This window comes from Pantherophis guttatus, chromosome 6, assembly GCF_059756535.1.
Source record: "Pantherophis guttatus breed Tessera chromosome 6, ASM5975653v1, whole genome shotgun sequence".
NCBI lineage: Eukaryota > Metazoa > Chordata > Lepidosauria > Squamata > Colubridae > Pantherophis > Pantherophis guttatus.
Genome location: NC_142068.1, coordinates 75,795,902 through 75,821,432, shown reverse-complemented (window position 1 = coordinate 75,821,432; position 25,531 = coordinate 75,795,902). Strand labels below are relative to the sequence as shown.

Here is a 25,531-nt window from a genome sequence, read left to right as displayed (position 1 = left end):
TATAGTATGTAGACATAAATATGCATTTTTTTTCCATTTAGGAAGTGTTCCTACATTGCCGTGTTCTTGTATGTGGAGTAACAGATGAGAGATCTCGCTGTGCACAGGGCTGTCACAGACGGATGCGCAGAAGAGTTAGACCACAAAACGAAGGAGATCACATCACACACCATATCCTGACAAGTGGCCCAATTAAAATCGATGTGCAAGAATAGATGTATGAAAATATATATACCAGTATATATATCCATATATATACTGTGAATATAGGTGTATAGCCCATTTCTCTCAGAAGTATATGCCCACCCCCCTTGAGTTCAAACTAGATTTAATCTACATCTCAATTCCATTGCATGTGGCGGGGATATTGAATGGGAAATTTGATTTTGCAGGGTCAAAGCAGGGTCTGCTTCAATTAGACATGATTTATTCAAAGCACAGCCAAAATTACAGGGGCATCCATGGCTCAAACAAATGTCAAGTTGAAGCTACTGCTGTACAGTTGAAGCCTTGCTCCCTTTTTTTGTATGCATCTAAACAAGTCTTCATACATGTCAACATGTTGAGTTTCGGTGAAGCAGTAATGACATTGGGATAACAGTTGGGAGTGGTAGAAATGTATCAACATATTAAACTGTCATGCTTAATTATGTGTGCATGTTTTGAAAAGTTGACATCCTCGTAGGCTTAATTATGATTTCATGGATCTAGAACCTTTCCCTACTGATCTGAGATAGGCACTGCCCTTATGCACCATCACAATACTTTGGAGCTCCTGCCAGTCTTTTCCTTCTCAGCCAATTAAATTCAGACGTTAATTGGCTACTAATCCAAAGGAAAGGCATATTTGTGTCACATCCTCCTAGCATATCCTCCCTAGGATAGACAGTTCCTACTTAGTATTCCTATCTTCCTCAGCTTCCCGTTCCCAAGATCTTCCATTCCCTTTTGAAATGAAACTGTTGATGTGATAATTTACACGACTTTCAGGCTGTTTTGAGAGATGGAGGTTTTTTTGTGCCACTGCAGAATGATCAGATTCTTTTTGGGGGGAAAATCCTAATCCCATAAAAAGGTAAATGCAACATGAAAATAAGAAAGTAGGGGTAGGGTACCAGTTAACATGGCACCTATAAAGGCGACTATTTGTAGCACAGGGTTGAAATGAGGGGTTCTTGGTGCTCTCCAAGCTTGGTTGTTTTCTTGCCGTTTTGTTAACCAAACTAGGTAACATCATCAATGCTGTAAGAAAACAACCAAGCTCAGAGTGCACTAAGGACCCCTCACCAGTTAACCTGTATTTTTTAATGAAGCCCTATTGGCCAACTGCAGGAAGAAGAATGGAACAACACTTGGAAAGCGATGGTGCAAAAATGTTAGCGATGATTAGATAGACAGCCTTGTGGTTGTGTGGAAAGAGCATTAGCCATTCTGATGCTTTCCTTTTTAGCAGTTCTGCAGGTGTTGAGAACGTTCTCGGTGATAACTCAGAAAATTTTGCAGAGGGGAAGGAAAAGAAGAATAATTTGCAGGTCATACAAGGATTGAAAATGTTTTCTGTTCCCAGAGTAATAATGCACACTAAAGTTTTCCGCATGCCCAAAGTTGAATTACTGTATTCAACTTCCTGAAGAGAAAACCGTGACATTTAAATGCACATTTTTTTTTCCAGAAAATGTATACATTGCACTGTTACGGAATTTGGAAATGTATTGCTACTGCTGCATATCTTACTATTATCTCTTTCTTATCACTCTTCTCTCATTTTTTTTCCTTTATGGAATTATCCGGAAATGTCTTCCAACCACTTGATTTATGTTAGCTCCCTATGCTGATTTAAGAAACTCTGTATCAGTTAATATTGTCTGCAATTCTCCCACCCGTCCAAAGTAAAATTTTCCAAATCTATTTTGAAAAAAAACCCCACACATTAATATTTACACTACTGAAATTTACATGCTTTAACTAGCTAACCATGTTTTTTTTTAAAAAAACAAAAAACAACTCCTATTCTCAGAGGTGAGAGCAGTTTTCACGCACATTTCTCCTTTTGCGTCTTGATTCAAAACGTTTCTTGCATTCTTTTCATCAGGATACTATGATATTGCTGTGTATGCTGTTGTGTACAGATAGTCCTCGACTTACAACACTTTGTTTAGTGGCTGTTGGAAGTTACAATGACACTGAAAAAAAGTGATTTAGGATGGTTACACCATGATCCCCATGATCACATGATCAAATTCAGACGCTTGGCAGCTGACTCGTATTTATGACGGTGGCAGTGTCCTGGGGCCATGCGATCACCTTTTGCAACCTTCTGACAAGCAAAATCAACAGAGAAGCCAGATTCACTTAACAACCGTGTTATTAACTTAACAACTGCAGTGAGTCACTGAACAAACGTGGCAACAAACGTGGGGCAAAATTCACTTAACAAAATGTCTCACTTAGCCACAAAAATTTGGGGCTCAATTCTGGTCGTACGTCGAGGACTAACTGCATTGTGATAACAACTATTTGGGGGAACCCAATGAAAGATTCCTGTTGTCTTTCACAGGATCACAGGAACAGGGGAAAGGGAAAGTTTTCTCTGGAGGATTATGAAAAAGAACCAATCCTTCTGATGTAAAAAGTTGGCCAGTGCAAATCCAATTACTGAAGTACAATAAAGCAGCTCCAAATACTTCAATCTCAGTCAGAAGGAGGTTTAATTCCATTAGCCTGTGTTCAGAGGAAAAAAAATAGTTTTCTTTCTTTAGAGAGCAATGGGTAATCTACCAGAATGCTTCAATTTTAAAGAGGAGGGTATAGAAAAAGAATCAGGAGATCCCCAAGAGTTTTACGTGTATGAACGATATATAGTTATGTCACTTTAAGTTGTAGAGTACTAGTTAATTCTATGTAGATAGAAGTAAGTTCCTTCCAATCTCTGACATTATTTTAAGCTATGTATGTTATTTAATAAAAGTTTGAAATGCTCTGCATTTTATATTTTTCTTACCATCATGTACCATCTATACCTTTTTCTTATTATAAGATGATTCGTGTTTTTTACTCTTTTAATGGAACGATGATCTAGTGAAAATAAAATGAGCATTGTGCAGTGACTTCATATTCCGATCTTGGTGTTTTTCTCTCATTTGTCTTCAAGCAGATGCCCACAACGCAAACGGAGTTCTCTAATGGGTTAATCCAGTCAATATTGATGAGCTTCTTCTTTTTTTTTTTTTACAACAATGTAAGGTTTCCATGACTTTGTATCACTTGAAAAGCAAAAGTGACAGCATGTGAGGAAAGCCATGGGCTGATCACATACATGTGGGTTGCAAAGGTGTATATTGTCAATATCATCTTGCAGCCTCTAGATCAGGGGTCAGCAACCTGCAGCTCTGGAGCCGCATGTGGCTCTTTCATCCCTCTGCTGCGGCTCCCTGTTGCTGGTCGGCTCCACAATTGATAGGGCTTTTGGTTAGGACAGGTAGAGGAAAAAGGATGCTGCGTTAGGAGGAGACTCTATGGTGGGGGAACTGAACTTCCGGTCAGCTCCAGAATTAAACGGAGGCTTCTGGTTAGGACCTTTGTGGTTCTTTGAGTGTTTAAGGTTGCCGACCCCTGCTCTAGATCTTCTTTGATGCCTGGATTGCTCACGTGCATCTCAGCTGCTCTACTTACATGACGAATCATCTCTAAGTCAAGCAGATGTTGTGGGAAGTAGATAGACGTCATTAGATAGAACAGATGAGGGTATCAGACTAAGCCTTTCCATTGCTTTTTGGGATTCCTTTCTCAATCATGCTCACTTGACAATTAATGCATGGGTGGTCACAAGGCTTGGGATTGATTCCCAAGCCCCAAAGTTAAGATATTTGTGCTTGTTCCAGAAGATAGAAGATCAAGCCTCTTGTAAACAAAAGACACCAGAAGCCACCGTTGTCACACTACCAAACAGCTTGATGGTCATTTTCACAATTCATCTCGTTCTTCTTCATTACAGATGCAGGCACCTCTTTGGCTGTTCATGAATGGACGGCAACCCAGAGTCCGGACTGTTTGAAATATTGTATCGGCTATTGACTCACATGCTGTAGCAAAAGAGAAAGAGATCAAATCAGGGGTGAAATCCAGCAAATTCTGACAGGTTCTGGAGAACCAGTAGCAGAAATTTTGAGCAGTTCAGAGAACCGGTAGTGGAAATTTTGAGTAGTTTGGAGAACCGGCAAATACCACCTCTGGCTGGCCCCAGAGTGGGGTGGGAATGGAGATTTTGCAATATCCTTCCCCCAGGAATGGGGAGGGAATGGGGATTTTGCAGTATCCTTCGCCTGGAGTGGGCTGGGAATGGAGATTTTGCAATATCCTTCCCCAGGAGTGGGAAGGGAATGGAGATTTTGCAGTATCCTTCCCCTGGAGTGGGGTGGGAATGGAGATTTTGCAGTATCCTTTCCCTGGAGTGGGGTGGGAATGGAGATTTTGCAATATCCTTCCCCCAGGAGTGGGGAGGGAATGGGGATTTTGCAGTATCCTTCCCCTGCCACGCCCACCAAGCCACACCACGCTCACCAAGCCATGCCCACAGAACCGGTAGTAAAACAATTTGGATTTCTCTACTGGATCAAATCCATCACAACTTTTCTTTTATAAAATGACTGGAATTTCTTTTCCTTAGACCATAGGAAAACGATCAAGATCTGACTCAACAACCTCCAGAACCTGTGCCTGAAGTTTCTGTGGTGCCACAGCAAACAGGGCCCTACCATTCCCCAAAGCAACAGTTTTCTTATTTTATAAAAGCTTCCAAAAATGCATCCAATATTCGGTTAGGAATATTGGTCTCCTGCTTGAGCAGAGGGTTGGACTAGTGTACAATCAAAATCCCTTCCACCTCTATTCTGATTGATTTTGATTTTCAAAAGGTACAGTATTCACTTTAGGAATACTGCACCTTTTCAAATTATAGCAATTTTTTTTTTGCTACAATAGCGTTATACCTATAGCATTGACAGAAACATGGGGAAACGATGCTAATTTTTTTAAAGGCACTTTGTCCCTTTATTTTAATATACAGGACAATTTTTATTTTTATTATATTAGGCTTTTAGTATCAAGAAATCATAAGCTGCCCAATACTACATTTCTCACCAAGTATGCATGGTTCTTATCATCATAGAAGGGCATTTCTTCTTGAGCCCCAAAGTACCTTTATCTCTAAAGGGGCTGCCATAATCCTGATTGGTCCTAAGGGGTGCGTGAGCTGAACCTCGGGCTGTGTTCCTGGCTTAGCAGTACTAGTACATCTTTGCCACTCAGCGAAAGTTCTTTGGTCCCTCAAACATGTTGGAAATAGTCCAATTTCGCCTTTCTCTGGCACTTTTGAGATAACTTGGACCATAAATTCATTCCCATTAGCGGGAGAATTCAATAAGCTGCAAAATGCTGTTATATTTATTGTCCCTTTTAATTTGGCATGATAACATGCTAAAAATATAGTATAAAGATTGCCATTTTAAAAAAAATAAAAGCTCTTGTTTTCTGGGAGTGTGAAAGGGAATGACCTGAACAAGGAGAGATTTAACCTGGAAATAAGGAGAAATCTGACTGTGAGAACAGCCAACCAGTGGAACAGAAGTTGTCTTCGGAAGTTGTGGAAGCTTCATCACTTGAGGCTTTCAAGAAGAGATTGGACTGCCATTTGTCAGAAATGGTGTAGGGTCTCCTGCTTGGGCGGGGGGTTGGACTAGATGACCTACAAGGTCCCTTCCAACTCTGTTAATCTGTTAAACTAGAAACATAGCAAATGGGGAAATGGTTTTAATAATTTTTTTCCTATGCCATTTTCCTCTTTAATAATCCGTCCTTCCCCTCTTGCTACATTATCACCCTATGGATAAATTTCAGTCCTGTTGATAAATTTAGGGTCAATTTATCCTAAACATGGGTCTCCTTTATCCAGTTAAGGCAGAACTTAAGAGAGGAATCCCCATCTCTTCTAGCACTGAAGATGTTTCCTAGTTGGGTCTGCAGGAAAACAACCAAGGACCCCACACCTTGCAGATCATTTCTGTCCAATTCATCCAATGTGAAAGGCTGCAAATAAGAAGGGCTCAATCCCATTCAGAAAAAAAGGAGGACAAGTGGAAAGGACAGTATAAGTATCTATGGAGAGGTCAAAAAAGGTTAGCATAAGAGCTGCAGACTTGCAAGAATGCAATAAAAAAAATTGTGGAGTTTCAGTCATGCAATCATAACCATGTCCTAACATATCCTGACTTTTTTAGGATCTTGTCAATATGAGCTGGAATAGACATGGCAACAGGTCAGCCAATGGGGACTGTTTGATTAGTCCTCTACCACCCTTTGGAGTCCATTTAAGCTCACGTCTACTGCTTCAGTGACTCCATCCAGCCACCTCGTTCTCTGTCGTCCCCTTCTTCTTTTGCCCTCAGTCTTTCCCAGCATTAGGCTCTTCTCCAGTGAGTCCTTCCTTCTCATTAGGTGGCCAAAGTATTTGAGTTTCATCTTCAGGATCTGGCCTTCTAAAGAGCAGTCAGGGTTGATCTCCTCTAGGACTGAACGGTTTGATCGCCTTGCAGTCCAAGGGACTCGCAGGAGTCTTCTCCAGCACCATAGTTCAAAAGCCTCAATTCTTTGGTGCCTTTCTTATGGTCCAACTTTCACAGCCATACATTGCAACTGGGAAAACCACAGCCTTGACTATACACACTTTTGTTGGCAGGGTGATGTCTCTGCTTTTTAGAATGCTGTCTAGATTTGCCATAGCTTTCCTCCCCAGGAAAGTTTGGTATAGAGCAGTATTATCACTTCTCATGATCTTAACACTATCCTTCTGTTGTTGCAGCCTAAGACTGCATTTTTTTTTATTTATTTTGGCAACAGCAACACATTACTGGTTCGTACTCAAGTCGTGGACACCTAGATCTGTCTGTGGAAGAAGATTTGCCGAAAAGGTCAAACTATCATTTTCCTTATAGGTCTGAAGTAAAGAGTTGGAGACAAGAGTACTGGGAAAATGGAGACTCAGCATGTCTAAACATTTCTGACCAACTATTTTTCCCACTGTGGTTTCTTCTTCCTGACTTCTGAAATGATTTATGAAAAATAGTTTCTTCTTTTCAGAAGAGTTTCTTACTTTTTGGCATTCTAGCCAATATTTATAATTTTATTCGCCTTTATTAACTAGTAGAAGTAATCTGGAAAAGATTTTTTGGCAATGTGATTTAAAATATATAGCTTTATAAATATGCATGAGACATTTGCTATAAGAGAGAACATCGCCTTCCAGATAAATACTTAAAGGAGAATTAAAAAGAAAGAAGAGAGAAATTCAAGGAAAGGAAAATACATGTAAATACAGGAGGATCGAGTATTTTAAAGGGTGCCCGGATCTGTGAGACAACAGAAAATGATATAACTGAGGGGGAAAGTGCTTCCTAATTAAAATATGGGTTTCATTATTTCTTTCAGTTAAATTAATTCAGAAGGCAGAATATAGCAAAGGTTTGGAATCTAGAAGCTTAATATTTTCAGAGTTAGCTGTAATATGCTTAGAATTCATAATTTTTAAAAGAAGTGTATATGAATTCAGAGATACAGAGTAGATTTTCTGTTCTAGTTAGTATGATTCAGCATTTTGGGGGATTTTATTGAGGCTAACTGAAGGATAAATTTAGCTAATGTAAGATCGAGTTTATTAGCCACCTAATCATTTTTTTTCTACAGGATGTACATTTATGATTTGTGGCTTTGTTATTATGCTATATATATCATTAATACTGCTTATTATGAATAATTATGTTTTTTCACTAATAAAAATATATACATAACTCACAGTTCTTTCATCCTTTTCTATAAACTGTTAAGATTTAATGCTATTTCTATGTAAATTGGAGCAGATTTAATGATAGCACTATATTTAAATCATAATTTTAATTAATAATTCAATAATTATTGAATAATAGAGACATACAACAGCAAGCAAACTGTCTCAGAACAAAATAAACTACTGGTGACTCTAATATGGTATTTATGAATAATGGATTATACCATTACATTCTCATGATTAAGGGACTGGAGGCTAAAACATATAAAGAACGGTTGCTGGAACTGGGTATGTTTAGTTTAATGAAAAGAAGGACTACGGGTGACATGATAGCAGTGTTCCAATATCTCAGGGGCTGCCACAAAGAAGAGGGAGTCAAGTTATTTTCCAAAGCACCTGAAGGCAGGACAAGAAGCAATGGATGAAAAGCAATCAAGGAGAGAAGCAACTTAGAACTAAGGAGAAATTTCTTGACAGTTAGAACAATTAATCAGTGGAACAACTTGCCTCCAGAAATTGTAAATGCTCCAGCACTGGAAGTTTTTAAAAAGAGATTGGATAACCACTTGTCTGAGGTGATGTAGGATTTCCTGCCTAAGCAGAGGGTTGGACTAGAAGACCTCCAAGGTCCCTTCCAACTCTGTTATTCAATTCAATTCAATTCAATTCAATTCAATTCAATTCTATTCTATTCTATTCTATTCTATTCTATTCTATTCTATTCTATTCTATTCTATTCTATTCACTTGAAGGTTTATCTGTGTTGTCAGGGTCACTTGAGTAATGCAAATGGGTATGGAGCCTTCTTGGAACTGCCTTCTTCAAACTTTCAATAGTTCCAAGAAGGCTAAACACCAGGGGTGAAATCCAGCAGGTTCTGGAGAACTGGTAGCAGAAATTTTGAGCAGTTTGGAAAACCGGCAACCGAAATTTTGAGTAGTTCGGAGAACCAGCAAATACTACCTCTGGCTGGCCCAAGAGTGGGGTGGGAATGGAGATTTTTCCAATATCCTTCCCCCAGGAGTGGGGAGTGAATGGTGATTTTGCAGTATCCTTCCCCTGGAGTGTGGTGAGAATGGAGATTTTGCAGTATCCTTCCCTGCCACGCCCACCAATCTATACCCACCAAGCCACACCCACCAAGCCACTGCCACAGAAAAAAATTGGATTTCATCACTACTCCACACCCATTTGCACTACTCAGGTGACCCAGATGACCCAGATAAACCTCCAGGTGGCCTCAATGACCCTCTAAAAGAATGCAAATGACAATTCATGGGAATGGTCTTAAAACATTATATTCCATCATCCTTCTTATCTTCCATTTTTCCCTTAGAAGGGTAGATCACTCAAACTGTCTGTTATGTAATTGCTTGTTTTGTGTGAGAGAAAAAGATTGAGGCTGTGATGGGATGCTCTTTAGATAGGATAAGGTCAAAGTTCCCCTTAGTAGATTGGAGGAAGATGTGTTTTGATCACAGACTTAATTAAATGTCACCCCTGTCTTACGTCATTCTAACGCAGTGGTTAGAATGCAGTATTGCAGGCTGACTCTGCCCACAGCCAGGAGTTCGATCCTGATTGGCTCAAGGTTGACTCAACCTTCCATTCTTCCAATGTCGGTAAAATGAAGACCCAGATTGTTGGGGGCAATATGCTGACCCTGTAAACTGCTTAGAGAGTGCTGTAAAGCACTGTGGAGTGGTATATGAATCTAAGTGCTATCGCTCTATGATCATCTCTAATATTAGCCTGCTGGAGAAGTCATTCACCCCATAAAAGAGAAATGAGTGAATAACTTCTCATGCTTCTAAGTGCAGGAAGAAATTTTGCTGGAAATTAAGTAGGAAAATGGAGGAAATGGGATAGCAAATGGTCTGTATACATAAGATCATAGATTCAGTTCCTGGCATCTGCAGAATGCAGCTAAGCAAGATGTTTGTCTGAGCATCTAGAAGATAATGCCAGTGAATGTACTGTAGCCACACCTGAGCAAGGACAACTAACACTAATCTTGTGTATTAAGGTAAATTTCTAGAGTATCCTTGTGCAGAACTGGGCAACATACCCAGAACTAGAGGATAATAACCTAATCCCAAACTTCATGGATATCAAATCAGTTCTCACCCCTATTTACAGATATGTAAATAATCACTGCTGAAATGGTGAAAGACACAAAAAGAAGAAGAGACTGAGTAAGATGCATTGAATTCAAGCCATAGGACCAGGAAGTGGAAAATCTACACATTTTATCACCCTAATCAAAGCCAGTGAATTATTAAGTCACCTTTTTTTTTTTTGAGAAAGTCCCGTACATCAGTAGCTCTGAAGTATGAACTCTCTAATTTATCTTAATTGTTACATTTGAAAAATAAATTAGCAATCCCTCTGCCATCTAATTGCTTCTTATTTAACCAAAGAGAACTTAATGGTACATGAGGATGAAATGCCTGCCTGAATGAGCTTTTTCAAAATACTTTGTTCAGTGTTCCACACCTTTTTTAATTCGCAAATACGTTTTAATAAATCTCTGCATCTTTCAATGCAATAGCCTGCCTGCCTGCCTGCCTGTCTGCCTGCCTGCCTTCCTCCCTCCCTCCCTCCCTCCCTTCCACTGACTGGTTTTAGAGGAAGTTTTGTTTTTAGTTATTCAGAGGGAGATACAGGTAGTCCAGGTTTGGAGTGGTGCAGTGGCCTAGAGGTGGAGCTCTCGCCTCACAATCAGTGGTGGGTTGCCCCCGGTTTGCACCGGTTCTATAGAACTGGTAGTAAAACTGGCGGGAGGCTCCGCCCATCAACCCTGATGTCATCAAAATGCTTCTGCGCATGTGCGGAAACTTCTGCGCTTGCGCGCAGCCCCGCTACAAACCAATAGTAAAGGTGAGTAGAACCCTCTCACAATCAGGAGGCTGTGAGTTTGATCCTAGATAGAGGCAGATATTTCTCTCTCTGGGCACACTGAGAATATATCCGCTGAACAAAACTCTGCATTGGAAACAGGAAGGGCATCCCGCCATTAAACACTCTGCTAGCTCCATTCAGTTGCCCAGACTCCACCCCGCAAGGCAGTGGTGGGTTGCTACCAGTTAACCCCGGATCGGGCAAATCGGCAACGGCAGCAGGAGGCTCTGCCCACCCACCCTGATGTCTCTGCACATGCACAGAAGCTTCTATGCATGCACAGAAGTGTTGCACACACGTGCAAGCGCATGTGCACCAGGGGTGGGTTCTACTTTCCTTTATTACGGGTTTGTAATGGGGCCGCGCGCGCGCTCTTCTGAGCATGTGCAGAAGCATTTTGATGACATCGGGGTGGGCGGAGCCTCCCTCCGGTTTTACTACCAGATTGTTTTTTCACTATAAAGTAAACTTTTGATAAACCAGTTTGCATATCTCTTATTCATTGCTCTCAGCAACGTTTCTCTGTGCTCTATACTCTGCTGGTTGGTAACACAACAACAATATCCTTAACAGGAGGCACCGGTCTACCACCAAACTGCCTTTTACTACTGATCAGCTGTAGGGCGGCCCTTTGAATCCCTGCGGCAAGAGTTTAAACAGTTTTTTTCTTTTAGCTGATCAACTGGGACTCAGGAGGCAGCAATAGATTGGGGGTGGGGGCCAAATAAAAGGTAAGAATAATGCGGGGGGGGGCTGGGGGCGGGGAGACAGAACCAGTTCGGTGACGTCATATCATCACCCCTACCGGCTCGGCGGAACCGGGCGGAACTGGGAGGAACCCACCACTGAACTGCGCATGCTCAGAAGCTTCTCCCATTGTGAACCGGTAGTAAAGGTAAGTAGAATTCACCCCTGGCTTAGAGAGGGCTGTAAAGCACTGTGTAGTATATAAGTCTAAGTGCTGTTGCTATTGTCCCTGTCCCTCCTGTTACCTCAGAACGTGGCGTGGCACTGCAGCCATGCGTTTATGTGTTTAACATCTTCCCCATCAGGAAACTTACCTTCTACCTTGGAGACAAAACCAAGGCTACGTTTAAGGTCAGAGCAGATGGACTGCAGGCACCAACGAAACTTGGCATCGCAGCGATATTTATTAGACCCACAGGTATCATAACATGCATCCAGCTGGTTACAGCATTTAGTCATGGCTGGGATGCCCATGTCAAGCTGTAAAAGAATGCCAAAAGATGAGGAAAAAAATCATTCTGGGGTTAGAAACGATTCTCCCCTCCTCCCATATTTCTCCTATAAAAAAGGCTCTTCATGCTGTCCACAATGAATATTTTAACAAGGGGAAGTGCTATATATTTGACTGCCCTGCCCAGCAGGAGGACTGCAGTGAAATGTGAGATTAGACAAATTGATCTTCTATTTATTTTAGGAATAAATAGGAACCAGGAGAGGATCTCCTGAGCTATATCTGCCCATACAAAGCGACAAGATATTGTTCAACGTCCAAGGATGCTTTCAGCCAACCCGAATAGGTCAACAAAGCGGCAACTGTCCCAAACTTTCTTGGAGATTGACCAGGAAATTTTTAGGGTGGCAGAGCAAGACTTCCCTTCTGTTGCATCATGTTGAAAGTACCAGCAATCAGTGAACAGAGAGTCTGAAGCTGGTGCAGTATAATATAACATCCAGGATGAACTTGTACAATGCAAATATGCAGCATGCAGAATGGGCAAGTTCCATTCAGCAAACGCAGGTCATTTCTGCAACGAAGAATTCTGTAATGTGGGCATTTCAATGCTAGCAAATTGTAGGAAATATCAGATGCTGGCTACATTAAATTAAGTCGCGGCACCAGTTGAGGTAAGATTAATGGAGTCTAATCTGAATCAGACTTGACTGTTTTAGCAGTCCCCGTATTGTTAATATTCATGTTACAGTACTCTGGGCCTTTAACATTAATTATTAAGATGATAGAAGCTTTCTAGCCAGCGTCCATTTCCAAATCTGCGATTTCTAGAAGATATATTTAACAGTACAGCTGTTCCTAACAGTTGGGGATTAAATAGTTTGTTGCCTAACCAATCAAAGAGTGAATTCTATGGGCAGACACATTCATTTTGTCTGCCATAAGCAGCTGGCCATCCCCTTTGGCACGCACAGAGAAATAGCTTGCATAACATGGAAGAGAATGACAGTCCAGGCCAACTTTGTATAGAAATAGTTGAGCAATTGCCGCTATTTACAGCTAAGTCAAACGCTTCTTTCTTCCTGGATGTTTTGATCAGTTAATTATTTCATAAGGGAAATGGGTTGTTAGTACATACACTTTCTGGTACCTTGAGACCCAGGAAATGGGAGCTACAGCCATTGGGTTCTGGAGATTTATAATTTGGTCTAGGCAATGGTGCTTTACCTGGAAAAAAGAAAAGAAAAGTGCTTTGTGGCAGCCTTGAAAAGAATTATACAATATAGCATAAAGTCCTATACATGCACCTGATGTCCTTCAGAGGTTGAATTCCAATTATCATCAGACCTAATCAGCATGGCCAGTGATAAAGGATGATAAAGTCTAGCAACAGCTCAAAAGCTAGAAATTGCATGTCTGTCTTTTATAGTGTTGTTGGAAAATAGGAAAGACACAGCTAGGGTTTGCCAAAGACAAGGACATAAAGTTAATTAAGAATCCTTGAAACAAAATCCAATAGAAGATCAGAAACTTTACTTGTGTTCACTCTTCTGACTAGAGCTATAATTCAATTCTGGACATTTAAGTTTTGAATCACTCACTCACTCTCCTTCTGAAATATAAAAGCAGTCTTTGAAAGGGATTCCTTTTGTCTTTAGCCTTTTAGATGTTGCCGCTGCAAACAAAATAACTTTTGGATGTCAAAATTTATGATCAACTACCATGTTTTTCCCCGAAAATACAACCTACCCCAAGAATAAGCCCTAGCCTAACCTTTTTGGGGGGGCTAATGTAGGCCCTATCCCAAAAATAAGCCCTAGTGAAGGGGATGGGCATGGCCAGCACAGGAGGCAGCCCTTCCCAGTCACCTCATGGCTGTTCGGCCTCTTATTCGGAGCCACGGATCAGCTGAGCCAGCGAGGGCCAGGAGCTGGCTCTCATTCCTTCTCTCTGGGAACAGCCTGTTCCTTTCAAGCAATCAAATGTCGCTTTAGAAAAGGACGTACATCCCAGGATTGCAACGCTGAAGGCTCGGGATGGAGCCTTTTTGAGAATTCCATCTGTACTGAGCTCAAGGAAAGGATGACAGGCAGGAAAATCCTCCTCCTCATTTTCCTGCCGTTCATCAAAAAGGCTTCATTCCGAGCCTTCAGCGTTTCCCAGGACCCTGCAAGACTTGTTATAGCATTGCATGTGTGAGGTGTTCATCATGTATGTGAGGTTCATCACATCAGCGCAGCCTCTTGGAGCAGGATCCTGCAAGGATTGTTATGCCATTGTGCGCGAGAGCGGCAGCACCGCGAGGTTCGACATACTGGCACAGCTGCTTGCGGCAGGACGCCAGCTGTGCCGGTGTGATGAAGCTCGCAGAGGTGCTGCCGTTCACAAGTGCAATGCCATAGCAAGCCTTGCAGGATCCTGCTCCAAGAAGCTGTGCCAATATGACAAATCTCATGGCAGTGCCACTGCTCCTGTGTGCGGCTCGCTCGAGTTGCGAACAGCCCGGGGATATGGGTGATCTTTATGTGGCTGTGATGACTGCAGGATCCCAGCCTTCCGAGTCCGGCAAGGCCCAGCTTTTGGACTCTGGTGCGCTCTTTTCCTCCCAAGTGGCAGCGTGCATCCATGGCTTACTGAGTCTGACCTGATGATTTTGGCTGCTGCCGGCGGCGGCTCTGACCCAATCCTGGCCTCCAACACTTGGCGGGGGTCGAGCCCAGATGGCTTCATGCAGGAGGCAAGGGGCTGTGAGGGAGCCCATTTCTTGCATTGGTTGGGCGGGGGTTGCCCACGCAGAGGCCGGGCCTCGAGGCACCACCCTGAGCAGGTGCCGAGCTGGAGGCAGCAGAGGGTCAGTCCCCTTACCTGGTTGCCCTCCACTGTTTCTCATCAAATGTCTGTCTGTATATGTGTGAGAGAGAGAGAGAGAGAGAGAGAAAGAAAGAAAGAAAGAAAGAAAGAAAGAAAGAAAGAAAGAAAGAAAGAAAGAAAGAGAGGAGAGAGAGAGAGAGAAACGGCGGAGAGGAAACCCTTTCAAACAGCATTGCCTGCAATTCTTGTTACTCCCCTCTGTCGTTTCTCTCTCTCTCTCCCTCTCTCTCTCTCTTTCTCTCTCTCTCTCATTCTCTCTCTCACACACAGAGAGATTTGATTGCTTGAAAGGGACAGGCTACGGTTTGCGTCTACTGTAAGCACATGCTTCCCACAATCTTCCGGAATTGTCCTTTTCTCAAGCAGCAGCAGCTGGGTAGAGGCGGGGCGGGGGGGGGGAGGCAATTCCGACAGGCCGCATGGCTTTTTGCCACAACCAGCGCTCGCTGGCTCAGCTGATCTGCAAGCCGCAGTTAAGGGACCCAGCAGCCATGAAGTGACTGCGCTCCCCACCTCCTGCACCTCAGAAAAAATTAAAACCTCCCCAAAAATAAGCCCAAGTGCTTATTTTCAAGCCTAAAAGAAAATAAGACCTGGTCTTATTTTTCAGGGAAACACGGTATATGCCATTTCGTGTTACCTTTATCGTCAAATTTAACAAATAATGTGTTATGCCGGTAATCAAAGACTATAGTTTTTCTATTCCATATTTAATGTTGCAGATCATGCCCTTATTAGAAACTCAATAAGTTTTTAAATAAGGCAAAATACCTTGCTTTTCTTTATTTATAATGAAGTAATACAACTAATTTGTGGAAGAACATTATATTTTTAGGTATAACACAAAGGAAGCAGGTTTTAAGAACCGAGACTTATACAAGAGGGTTCAAAAGAGTCAAAATGCCAATAACAACTGCATAATGGAAGTCCTGTGCCCTTTTTCTGTATGTCACATGTGCAGTGCATTTGAAAAAAATGGGTGAGGCTTCAAATACAGCTAGTCCTCGACTTATGGCCACAGTTGGACCAGAATTTCCATTGATAAGCAGTTGTTGTTAAGTCAGTTGTGCCAAATGTTAAGACCTTCTTTGCCCTGGTTTTGAAGCAAATCACTGCAGTTGTTAAGTAAATCACCAGTCATTAAGTGAACCCAGCTTCCCCCACTGACTTTGCTTGACAGAAGTCAGCCAGGAAGGTTACAAATTGTGATCACATGATGACCCTGGGACAGTGTCACCATCGTAAATGCATGCCAGTTGCCAAGGGCCAAGATTTATGATCGCATGACTATGGGGATGCTGCAACGATCATAAGCATGAAAACCAGGGGTGTCAAACTCAAGGCCTGGGGGCTTAGATCTGATCCATGGTGCCACCCTGGAAAAGCAAAGGACTGGCCCATGGTGCCTCTGCCAGTGAAAACGGAGCTTGGGAGAGCTGCGTGCTCTGTTTTTCCTGGCAGAGAGTTGCAGGAGGCCATCACAGCTGAAAATGGAGCTTGGGAGCCTGTTTTCCCTGGCAGAGTGCTTGGGTCCCCCAACAAGAGTGACGTCGAGTTGGCCATGCCTAAGCTGGCCACACACACCCCGGCCCCCCAAGGTCAAACACAGCCCTGATGCGGCCCTCAGTGAAATCAAGTTTGACACCCCTGATGAAAACCAATCATAGGTCCCTTTTTCACTGACATTGTTAATTTCACCAGGTCACTAAATGAATGGTTGTAAATCGAGGACTACCTGTATGTGTACTATCATCGTGACTTCTTTGTTACCCCCACCCTGCAGATATCTGGTTTGAGGGAGCTGACAACTATCAAATAATGGGGAAAACATCAGCTGCAAGCAAAAATTAACACTCGTCATTACATATTCACATATGTAATAATGTTTAACATAAATAGAGTATAACAACTCTGTTTGGGTTGGCCAAACAATTCCGAGTCTTAGTACTCAAAAAAGAGTTGAAAAGGTAACCAGATCAGGTTTAATCTGTTCCAGAAAGTAGGGAGCAGACAGGTACCCTATCAAAGAAGTAATATTCTTTTATAAAATAAATCTCTTCATCCTAGCCCCTTTGTAGATGGTTTCCCTGATACAGTCCCATCTGCTTGTAGACAGTGAAAAATGTGCTATTTCACATGTTGTCAACATCATTTCAACAGGGAAACCCACTCATTCACACAGCAAAAGAGTTCATCTTTGGACAGAGATGATTAGTACTGGGGAAAAAAAGATTATCTGTCAAACAGTTGCTTAGTGCAACACAACTTAAAATCTGCTTCCCTGTCTAATCCAGCGCTATCTGAAGGCTGTTCTTTTTCTCAATTTTAAAACCATAGATGCTAAATTAGCTTGTTTAGAGAAAGCTCGCCTAATCATGGGATGCTTTCTTTGGTTATGTTCAGACTTGATTATTCTACCCTGTTTCCCCGAAAATAAGACATCCCCTGATAATAAGCCCAATCGGGCTTTTGAGTGCATGCGCTAAAATAAGACACACACACCCTGAAAATAAGCCCTCCCCGAAAATATTTAAATGCAGAGCTGGAAATCAGGTAAGACAGCAAGAGGGGCCCCATCTTGCTCCATGGACCCCAAAATAATAAGACCTCCCCAAAAATAAGGCCAAGCGCTTATTTTGAGGTTCAAAAAAATATGACAGGGTCTTATTTTCGGGAAAACACAGTACAGAAATCTGTGTATTTTAAGAATTATTTTTATCCTTTCTTTTTGTCAAAACAATCTTAAGAATGAGTAACTGGGGCCAAATATAGCACCCAGAATATTTGTAAGAGCTACTGTGTTTCCCCAAAAATAAGACCCTGTCTTATATTTTTTTGAAACCTGAAATAAGTGCTTGGCCTTATTGCCATGCACTCAAAAGCCCGATTGGGCTTATTATCAGGGGATGTCTTATTTTGGGAAAAATAGGGTAGAAGCTCATAATATATTAAAGCTACTCCAATAATTTTGTATCAGCTTTTTATTTTAGAAGATCATGGGATTGAACCAGGAATAGTTGGTTGACTCTGCCTCAATAAAGGGAGGAGGAGGGGTCAGGCTATTCTCCTGAAGCCAGTGTGTGAAGGTGTGTGAAGGCAATGGATGGAAACTAATCAAGGAGAGAACCAAATTAGAATTAAGGAGAAATTTCCTGACAGAACAATGAATGGAACAACTTGCCTCCAGAACTTGTGGTGATCCAACACTGGTGATTTTGAAGAAGAGATTGGATAACTATTTGTCTGAAATGGCATAGGGTTTCCTACTTGAAGAGAGCTCAGTCTAGAAAAACTCCAAGGTCCCTTCCAACTTTGTTATTCTGTTCGTTTGTAAGCAAAGTATGACCTCAACCAATGAATTATGCTTCCAAACAGATAGACAGTTAGAGAAAGAGAAAGACAGAGACAGACAGACAAACAGACACACACACACACAGTTTTACATGCATGACAGGTTGGTGACTATCTAGTAGTTCTTGAGATGAAAAACATGGGAACAGACAACTGGTGTGTGAAATGGCTATGCATAGTGCTTACATAACTATACACAGTACATATTACAACTTGGCAAATGGACATCTGGGTCTGTCCTCTATTGGCGCTGCCCGCCAAAATGGGTGGGATGGAGTTTCAAAATACTACATTATTTTTTAGTAGCTTAATAGTCTCCAGAACTCCCTGCAGTATGAAGATAGGCAGGAATCTTGTGTGAACTTTCATTGGTTGCCAAGGAAGATTGACACTCTATGGACATAATAGGAGCAGGATGACCTCATCCTTTTGTCATGACCTAATAGGTAGTTCCCTCAATTTTCCGGGCATCTGCTCCTACATTTTTAATAGGGGCTCTGTATTTTAAGAGGCAAGAGACACATTTTACATTGAATTCCCTTTTAACCCAGATTTATGACTCAATGTACAGTATATTTGCTTTATATACTGCTCAAAAAAATAAAGGGAACACAAGCAGAAGACATCCGAGATCTGAATGAATGAAATAGCCTTATTAAATACTTTGTCCTTTACATACAGTAGTTTATACACTGCTCAAACAACTAAAGGGAACACAAAACTACTGTATGTAACGAACAAAGTATTTAATAAGGCTATTTCATTCATTCAGATCTCGGATGTCTTCTGCTTGTGTTCCCTTTATTTTTTTGAGCAGTGTATATATATGGATGTCATATATATATATATATGTCATTTTCAATTTATAAATTGCTCCCTAGGAGGTGCCTTTAGTAATGTACAATGTAATCATCAATTACAGTTTATCATGGCAACCTGTTTTGTTAAAAAAATGAGGAAAGTCAATGCTGTGTAAACATTAGAGCAGGGGTGTCAAACTCTATTTCATTGAGGGGCGCATCAAGGTTGTGTTTGATTTCGCGGGGGCCTAGTGGGCATAGCCAGGAGCCAGTGACCCTCCCAGACTCTGTTTTCACTGGCAGAGGTCTGCAAGAGGCCGTCACAGCTGAAAATGGAGCCCGGAAGGGCTGCATGCAGCCCTCACGAGCTCTGTTTTCACTGGCAGAGGCACCGCAGGCCGGTCCTTCACTGTTTCCAGGGCAACCCCACAGACCAGATCTAAGCACCCCGTGGGCCAGATACGGCCCGCAGTCCTTGAGTTGACACCCCTGCATTAGAGCATACAAATCATACAGCAATAAAGGTAGCTGTATCTGAGGGACCATGTCTCCCTGATTGTGTCTCCTCATCCCATCAGATCTGGTGGGAGAGGCATATCTATTTTTTTAAAAAGGCTATCTGGCAAGACAAAGCTTTTTCTGTTGTGGCGTCCTGTGACAGAATGTATTGATGGCCTTGGGAACTGAGGGGAAGAGATGCTGTCTAGGAAACAATCAGAAAAGAGAACCAGAAGCCCCCAGTGGCTTAATGATCAGAGGAAGAAACATGGGAAGAACTCAATCTAACAGATCGAGCAGTTAAAAGTGACGGCGGGAAGTTTGTATTTTCAGAGTTGCAAGATTGATATCAGTCCTACTACTAGACCAGAAGCACGACTAGATGAACGAACTCATTCTACCTTGGGGTAAGATTCAGTGGTGGGTTGCCCCCGGTTTGGACCGGTTCTATAGAACCGGTAGTAAAACCGGCGGGAGGCTCCGCCCACTGACCCTGACATCATCAGAAGTGATCTTCCCATGTGCAGAAGCTAGGTGCTTGCTCGAGCAAAGCAAGCACACGCGCACAATCCCATTGCAAACCAGTAGTAAAGGTAAGTAGAATCCACCCCTGGTAAGATTCCATCAAGGTTAATCTTACAAGCTACAAAAGGCGAATACTGGATGGAACCTGCAGAGTAGCTGGAACCTGGCCATGATGAAAACTGGGAAGTTTGGCAATCGTTAAATAGACTGTGCATGGCTACAGCAAGATCAAGAGACATTTGAATAAATGGGGATATTTGTTGACTTCTGCCTGCTGCGAGTGTGGAGATTTACAGACAACAACACACACGCCTACGCTTGCCCCTTGTTGCCCTGCCCAATGTACTGTTATGACAGTGCAACAGAATGCAATCGAGGCTGCATGCTTCTGGACCAACGCAGCTTAAATCAGGCTTTTATACTTTTTAAATTTTTTGTTCTTATGTTTGCATTTATACCTATGTATAAAATTTCAATAATGATGCCTCTGACACGAATAAATCCATAAACCCGGCAAAAGTGAAAGTACAGACTTCCCACTTCCACTTTTAAGCATTTGATCGATTAGGGTGGCATTCCTCTCATTTCCCAAAGTCATCAACACATTGTATTACGCATCCACTCTCTCCAGAAAGAAGATTAGCCCCAATCCTGCTGGTCTCTGAAGACTTGATTATGCCATAGCACATGTGGATGGGATGGGATGCTCATACTTGTGATATTTTTTTTGCCTCAACTGCCAATTTGTATTCAGTGTCATATTATTACTAATAGCAATATATCAAGAGCCGTGGTGGTGCAGTGGTTAGAATGCAGAATTGCAGGCTAATTCTGCTGACTGTCAGCAGTTCGATTCTCACCGGCTCAAGGTTGACTCAGCCTTCCATCCTTCTGAGGTGGGTAAAAGGAGGACCCAGATTGTTGGGGGCAACATGCTGACTCTGTAAACCACTTAGAGAGGTCTGTGAAGCACTGTGAAGCGGTATATAAGTGCTATTGCTATTATCACTATTTTTATATTTTTAACTGCAGCTTGCCACCCAGAGTCATAAGGCTGAGAAGGGTGACTAGGGGAAATTCTGAAAGTTCCACACGTCTTAAAGTTGCCAGGTTGAGAAATAATATTTTGAGCTATTCAAAGGAACAGGAACACAGATATATAACCCCGTGCACAAACACACAGTTAAAGTTTAACATTAACCATTTTAAGGTTAAAACTTTGTTTCTATGAACAGATCTGCACATTTCGAGTTATTTAACAGACCTTTCAAACAAACACAACAGCAGAACTACTGGCTGTGAAAGACGAAGTAAAAGGCTTTATAATACCATATAACATGAGTCTTATGCTCATGTTTGAAGCACAGTGGATGTTGTGCTAAATAGTTCAGTATAGATGCCTGCTGATTAGCAGTTGTATTTCAGAGAAATAGCACCTCAAAAGGGATTCCAATGTACAGTAGATCCTGCCAAAGACATGAACTTAGATCAAGGCTGATGATAATTATAATAGGTTATGGGTAATGTAATTTAATAAGAAAGGAAATGATCCTTCAGCTACCCTAGAGCTGACTCCACTGATTTCATAGCTTAAAAAGAGGGACAACTTGATTTATGTCAAAAAAATAACTGGAAGCTGGTAAAGTTGTTCCAACATGATCTTCAAAACACTCTTCTGATCAAAGCCAAAATGCTATACTTTGCACCATCTGTAGTGTCTCAAACACTTTTCAAGGAGAGTGGTATACAGAGCATATTGCCATCATGTAAATGAGGCAATTAAAATATAACTCACCCTAAGCAATCTCAGCTCTTTAACAAGGATATTAGAATAACATGCTTTTTTATTGTGATAATGTAAGAACTGGCATTGAATCTTCTCTATACCTGGGCATGTCTACGTGTGAATCAAATGTTTTTTTTTTACCTTAAAGTAAAAGGGAAGGAAGTCAGAGTAAATAATTATTAGCCATATGAGTGGGAAAAAGAAAGAAGTAAGACGTTGATTAACAGTGGCTGGGGAATTCATTAGTACCAATTTCAGAAGCTAATGGAGTGTAGAAAGTATAATTAAAACAATATACATTATCAAGCAAACCAGAAGAACAAAGAAAGAACAAGGATGTAATACTTTGCATCCAACAAGATTATCGGTGCTTTTTTCTGTCACCGTTTCACAGCCACAAGGGATTAGCAGTGGTGAAATCTAATTTTTTATACTACCGGTTCTGTGGGTGTGGCTTGGTGGGCATGGTGGGTGTGGCTTGGTGGGTGTGGCAGGGGAAGGATACTGCAAAATCTCCATTCCCACCCCACTCCAGGGGAAGGATACTGCAAAATCCCCATTCCCCCCCCCCACACTCTGGAGCTAGCCAGAAGTGGCATTTGCCGGTTCTCTGAACTACTCAAAATTTCCACTACCGGTTTTCCAGAACCTGCTGGATTTCACCTCTAGGGACTAGGTATGCATCACAAGGACCTGTGTGTGCATTAATTTTACTGATCCAAAAATTCATTTTTAGCTTTTGTCCAGGGAGAAGAAAGGAATATAACTCTGCATTCTAAAAGAAAAAAAAAATCAGTCTTGACAGCATCACATGGAAAAATTTGCCATTCCAAAAGTTACTTGGGCCCTAAATCCACATGGCTAGTCGGGGCAAATGATTTCCCTTAACCTATGATAGACAGCCTTCTGGGTTTTTGAATGGATGGGGAACATATAATGATTTTAAACTGAGAAACCATTCACAGAATGCACAATTGAGGATGGCTGATGGATGGGGACATAACCAGTGTGAATGCATGCCCACACACATATTTATAGAATACATCCACTCTTTCACTCACTCACACATCTAGCTAAGAAGCCCTCCCTCCCTTGCCATCCTAATTATTGTCACTGTTTTTCATTGCTGTTTGCAGTTAGAAATCAGTGGTGTGTTACCCATTTCTTAGATGATGGGTGGTCATTATGTGAGAGGTAAAAAAAAAAAAACAGGGATTATGGGTCGATGCAAGAAGAAAGGAGAATTACATGTGGTCTATGGGAATCCATACTGTTCTAGTCCAGTGTTTGAAAACTGAATTCCATAAGTGCATCATCTAATTACTCTTTCTCAACCTTGTACCCTTCGGCTGTGTAAAACAGTATCCCATTTTTCCCACTGTTGTAGGTTGAGGGTGGAGGATGTACAGTGATCCTACAAAACTAGAAAGCATTCAAAAGTCCACCTAGTACAGAAAATCAGCAGGCATGTTGACAAATCTAGCTCCTTAAAATGTATGAGAAGTAGAACAATTCAATTAGTAAGGCAAAATAAACAATCATTCGGAGAGAGTTCTGCCAATGTACCACATTTTAGTTACAGAAGCATATTGTAAAGACAACTATCCCCTTCTAACAGGGGATAGTTCTAACTTGTTAGAAAACAAGACAACTTGTTAGAAAAATGATACGCATCCCAGTCTTTGCAACCGAAAAGTAATGCTGTTTAGTATTAGTTGTTTTGCTAGAATAAATGGAATAAATGGAACTACAAATATGATATTTAAAGGAATACCAAGATACATCCATTCTTGTGGATGAAATATATAACGATGTTCATGATAATAGAGCAGGGGTGAAATGTAAAATTTGTTACTACCGGTTCTGTGGGCGTGACTTGGTGGTGGTGGTGGGGTAATGTGATGGTGGGCGTGGCCAACTTTTTTTTTTTTAACTTTTCAAAGCATTTTTTCTAATGCTTTGAAAAGCCTCTGCTGATCAGGCAACTCAGCTGGCATCGTCAGAGAGGCTTTTTAAAAAATACCTCTCTGACGATCCCAGCTGAGTTGCCTGATCGGCAGAGAGGTATTTTTTTAAAATCAGGCAACTCAGCTGGGATCGTTAGAGACTTTTCAAAGCATTTTTTTAACCACCTCTTCGGCCAAGAGGTTGCAGAAAAAATGCTTTGAAAAGCCTCTGATGATCCCAGCTGAACCGCATGATCATCAGAGGCTTTTTTTTTACTTTCAAAAGCATTTTTTCGTCGGAAGAGGTTGTAGAAAAAAATGCTTTTAAAAGTAAAAAAAACGGCTCTGATGATTGTGCGGCTCAGCTGGGCATGGGGGGGGGAGCGCAGAGTTTTTTGCTACCGGTTCTCCGAACCACCCGCCGCCATCACTACTGGATCAGGCGATCCGGTCCAAACTGGGAGCATTTCACCCCTGGTAAAAATACAGTGTCTTGGTCAATTACTCATCATTAAAGCATCTAGTCAAACAAAACAAGGAAACATTGTCTAGTGTAGGGAAACAGCAACTGCCAACACAAAATAACAATGTTGTGCAATCAGGGACTGGACATGAAAGGAGCAGCAGCAGAAATACTTACCATATCTGCACCTGTATTGACAGACTCCATTCTTTCCTCCTAACAGCTCTGAGACAAAGTCAAAATAGCCATTAACAGCGTCAATGCTATCTCGGATGGTCCCAATTCCCCAGTCGGAATAGGAGCTTTCCTCCGGCAATGGAGAAGGAGGGATGACGTTATCCTGCATGGTTTCTTCAGTGCATTTCCCTTGACTCAGAGATAAGCACAGAATCAGTGCCCCGATGAACAGCTTCATGTTGAAGTTGGACAAAACAAAATTGGTCCCAGGAAAACTCCAGGAACAGAAGCGGTGCCAGTGGGATCGGGATAACAAGACTGGAGGTATTTTGAGTGTGCTTTTGTGGTGGACTTTAAACACTGCTGTGTTAACAAGATGAAGTCACCATAATCAGGCAGCACAAAGTCCACATGGACACTGTGTGTTGCCCAATATTTAAGGGCTTTGAAATGTTCTGCCCAGGTGGACGCTGGGGTGGCAGAATTCCAAGGCTAATCATAAACTCCCGCAGGCAAACTCGTCCTCTCCCCCAAACCTTTGGGTCCCCCATCCACACCTCCATTATGGGTCCATTTAGTTATTTATGGCTTCTGCTGAAACGCCTGGAGCAGTTTATGTTTGAAACAAAGCATAAAAGAAAGGGAGCTTCCCACTTTAGTTTTGGAAAGACAGGTATTTTCCCCAACCTCAGGGTGTGCTTGGTCTCAGAGCCCAAAAACTGTTCCAAAAGCACATGCAGGGTTAATGGCATTTAAACTGTATTAAAGGGGGAAAAGACCTCTTCCCAGTTGTGCATCACAAAACATCTGAAGTTGAAAATCTAGCAAGATTTAGTTGTTTTCAATACCTAATTGGAACAGTAGAATTCAGGAGGCACCTGAAACTCCTGGGATCAATAGTTTCACAAAATGGGGGCCACAACTAAAGAGGTTTCTCTTCTTGTCCATAATCTCCTGCTTAGGAGGGACTTGAGTCAGACCTTCTTGACCCTTACCTTATTGGGCATATAGATTCAATCTTGGTAGAGTAGGACCTGCTAGAACCTAATATACCATCTAGATTTTAGTTCCCACCCTTCTCTTTAACTCCCTATCCCCTGGAACAAGTCAATTCATCGAGTGATGGGTTGCTACCGGTTCGCCCCGGATCAGGCGAACCGGTAGCGGTGGTGGCAGGA

At 41.8% G+C, this 25,531-nt stretch overlaps 2 protein-coding genes across 3 annotated transcripts in view; one reads left to right on the top strand and one right to left on the bottom strand.

The window, feature by feature from the left end:
* OIT3 (oncoprotein induced transcript 3) overlaps window positions 1-3,112 on the top strand; it is a 47,923-nt gene extending 44,811 nt beyond the window's left edge. Inside the window, exon 9 of the mRNA XM_034425982.3 lies at window positions 42-3,112. Within this exon, the coding sequence (XP_034281873.2) occupies window positions 42-215 (174 nt within the window). The 3' untranslated portion in view covers window positions 216-3,112. The remainder of the gene's footprint in view (window positions 1-41) is intronic.
* PLA2G12B (phospholipase A2 group XIIB) lies at window positions 2,690-24,696 on the bottom strand. Of its 2 annotated transcripts, none has more exons than XM_034425934.3 (4): window positions 24,354-24,696; window positions 13,075-13,163; window positions 11,800-11,965; window positions 2,690-4,082 (listed from the first exon to the last, which is right to left on the bottom strand). In XM_034425934.3, exons 1-4 carry the CDS (start codon window positions 24,589-24,591, stop codon window positions 3,964-3,966), a joined length of 612 nt encoding a protein of 203 aa, XP_034281825.1. In that variant the 5' UTR covers window positions 24,592-24,696; the 3' UTR covers window positions 2,690-3,963. The 2 variants fall into 2 exon arrangements, with proteins under 2 accessions (XP_034281825.1, XP_034281826.1); XM_034425935.3 differs by having other exon boundaries at window positions 13,087-13,163; window positions 24,354-24,674.
* Between the last annotated feature and the right edge of the window lie 835 nt (window positions 24,697-25,531).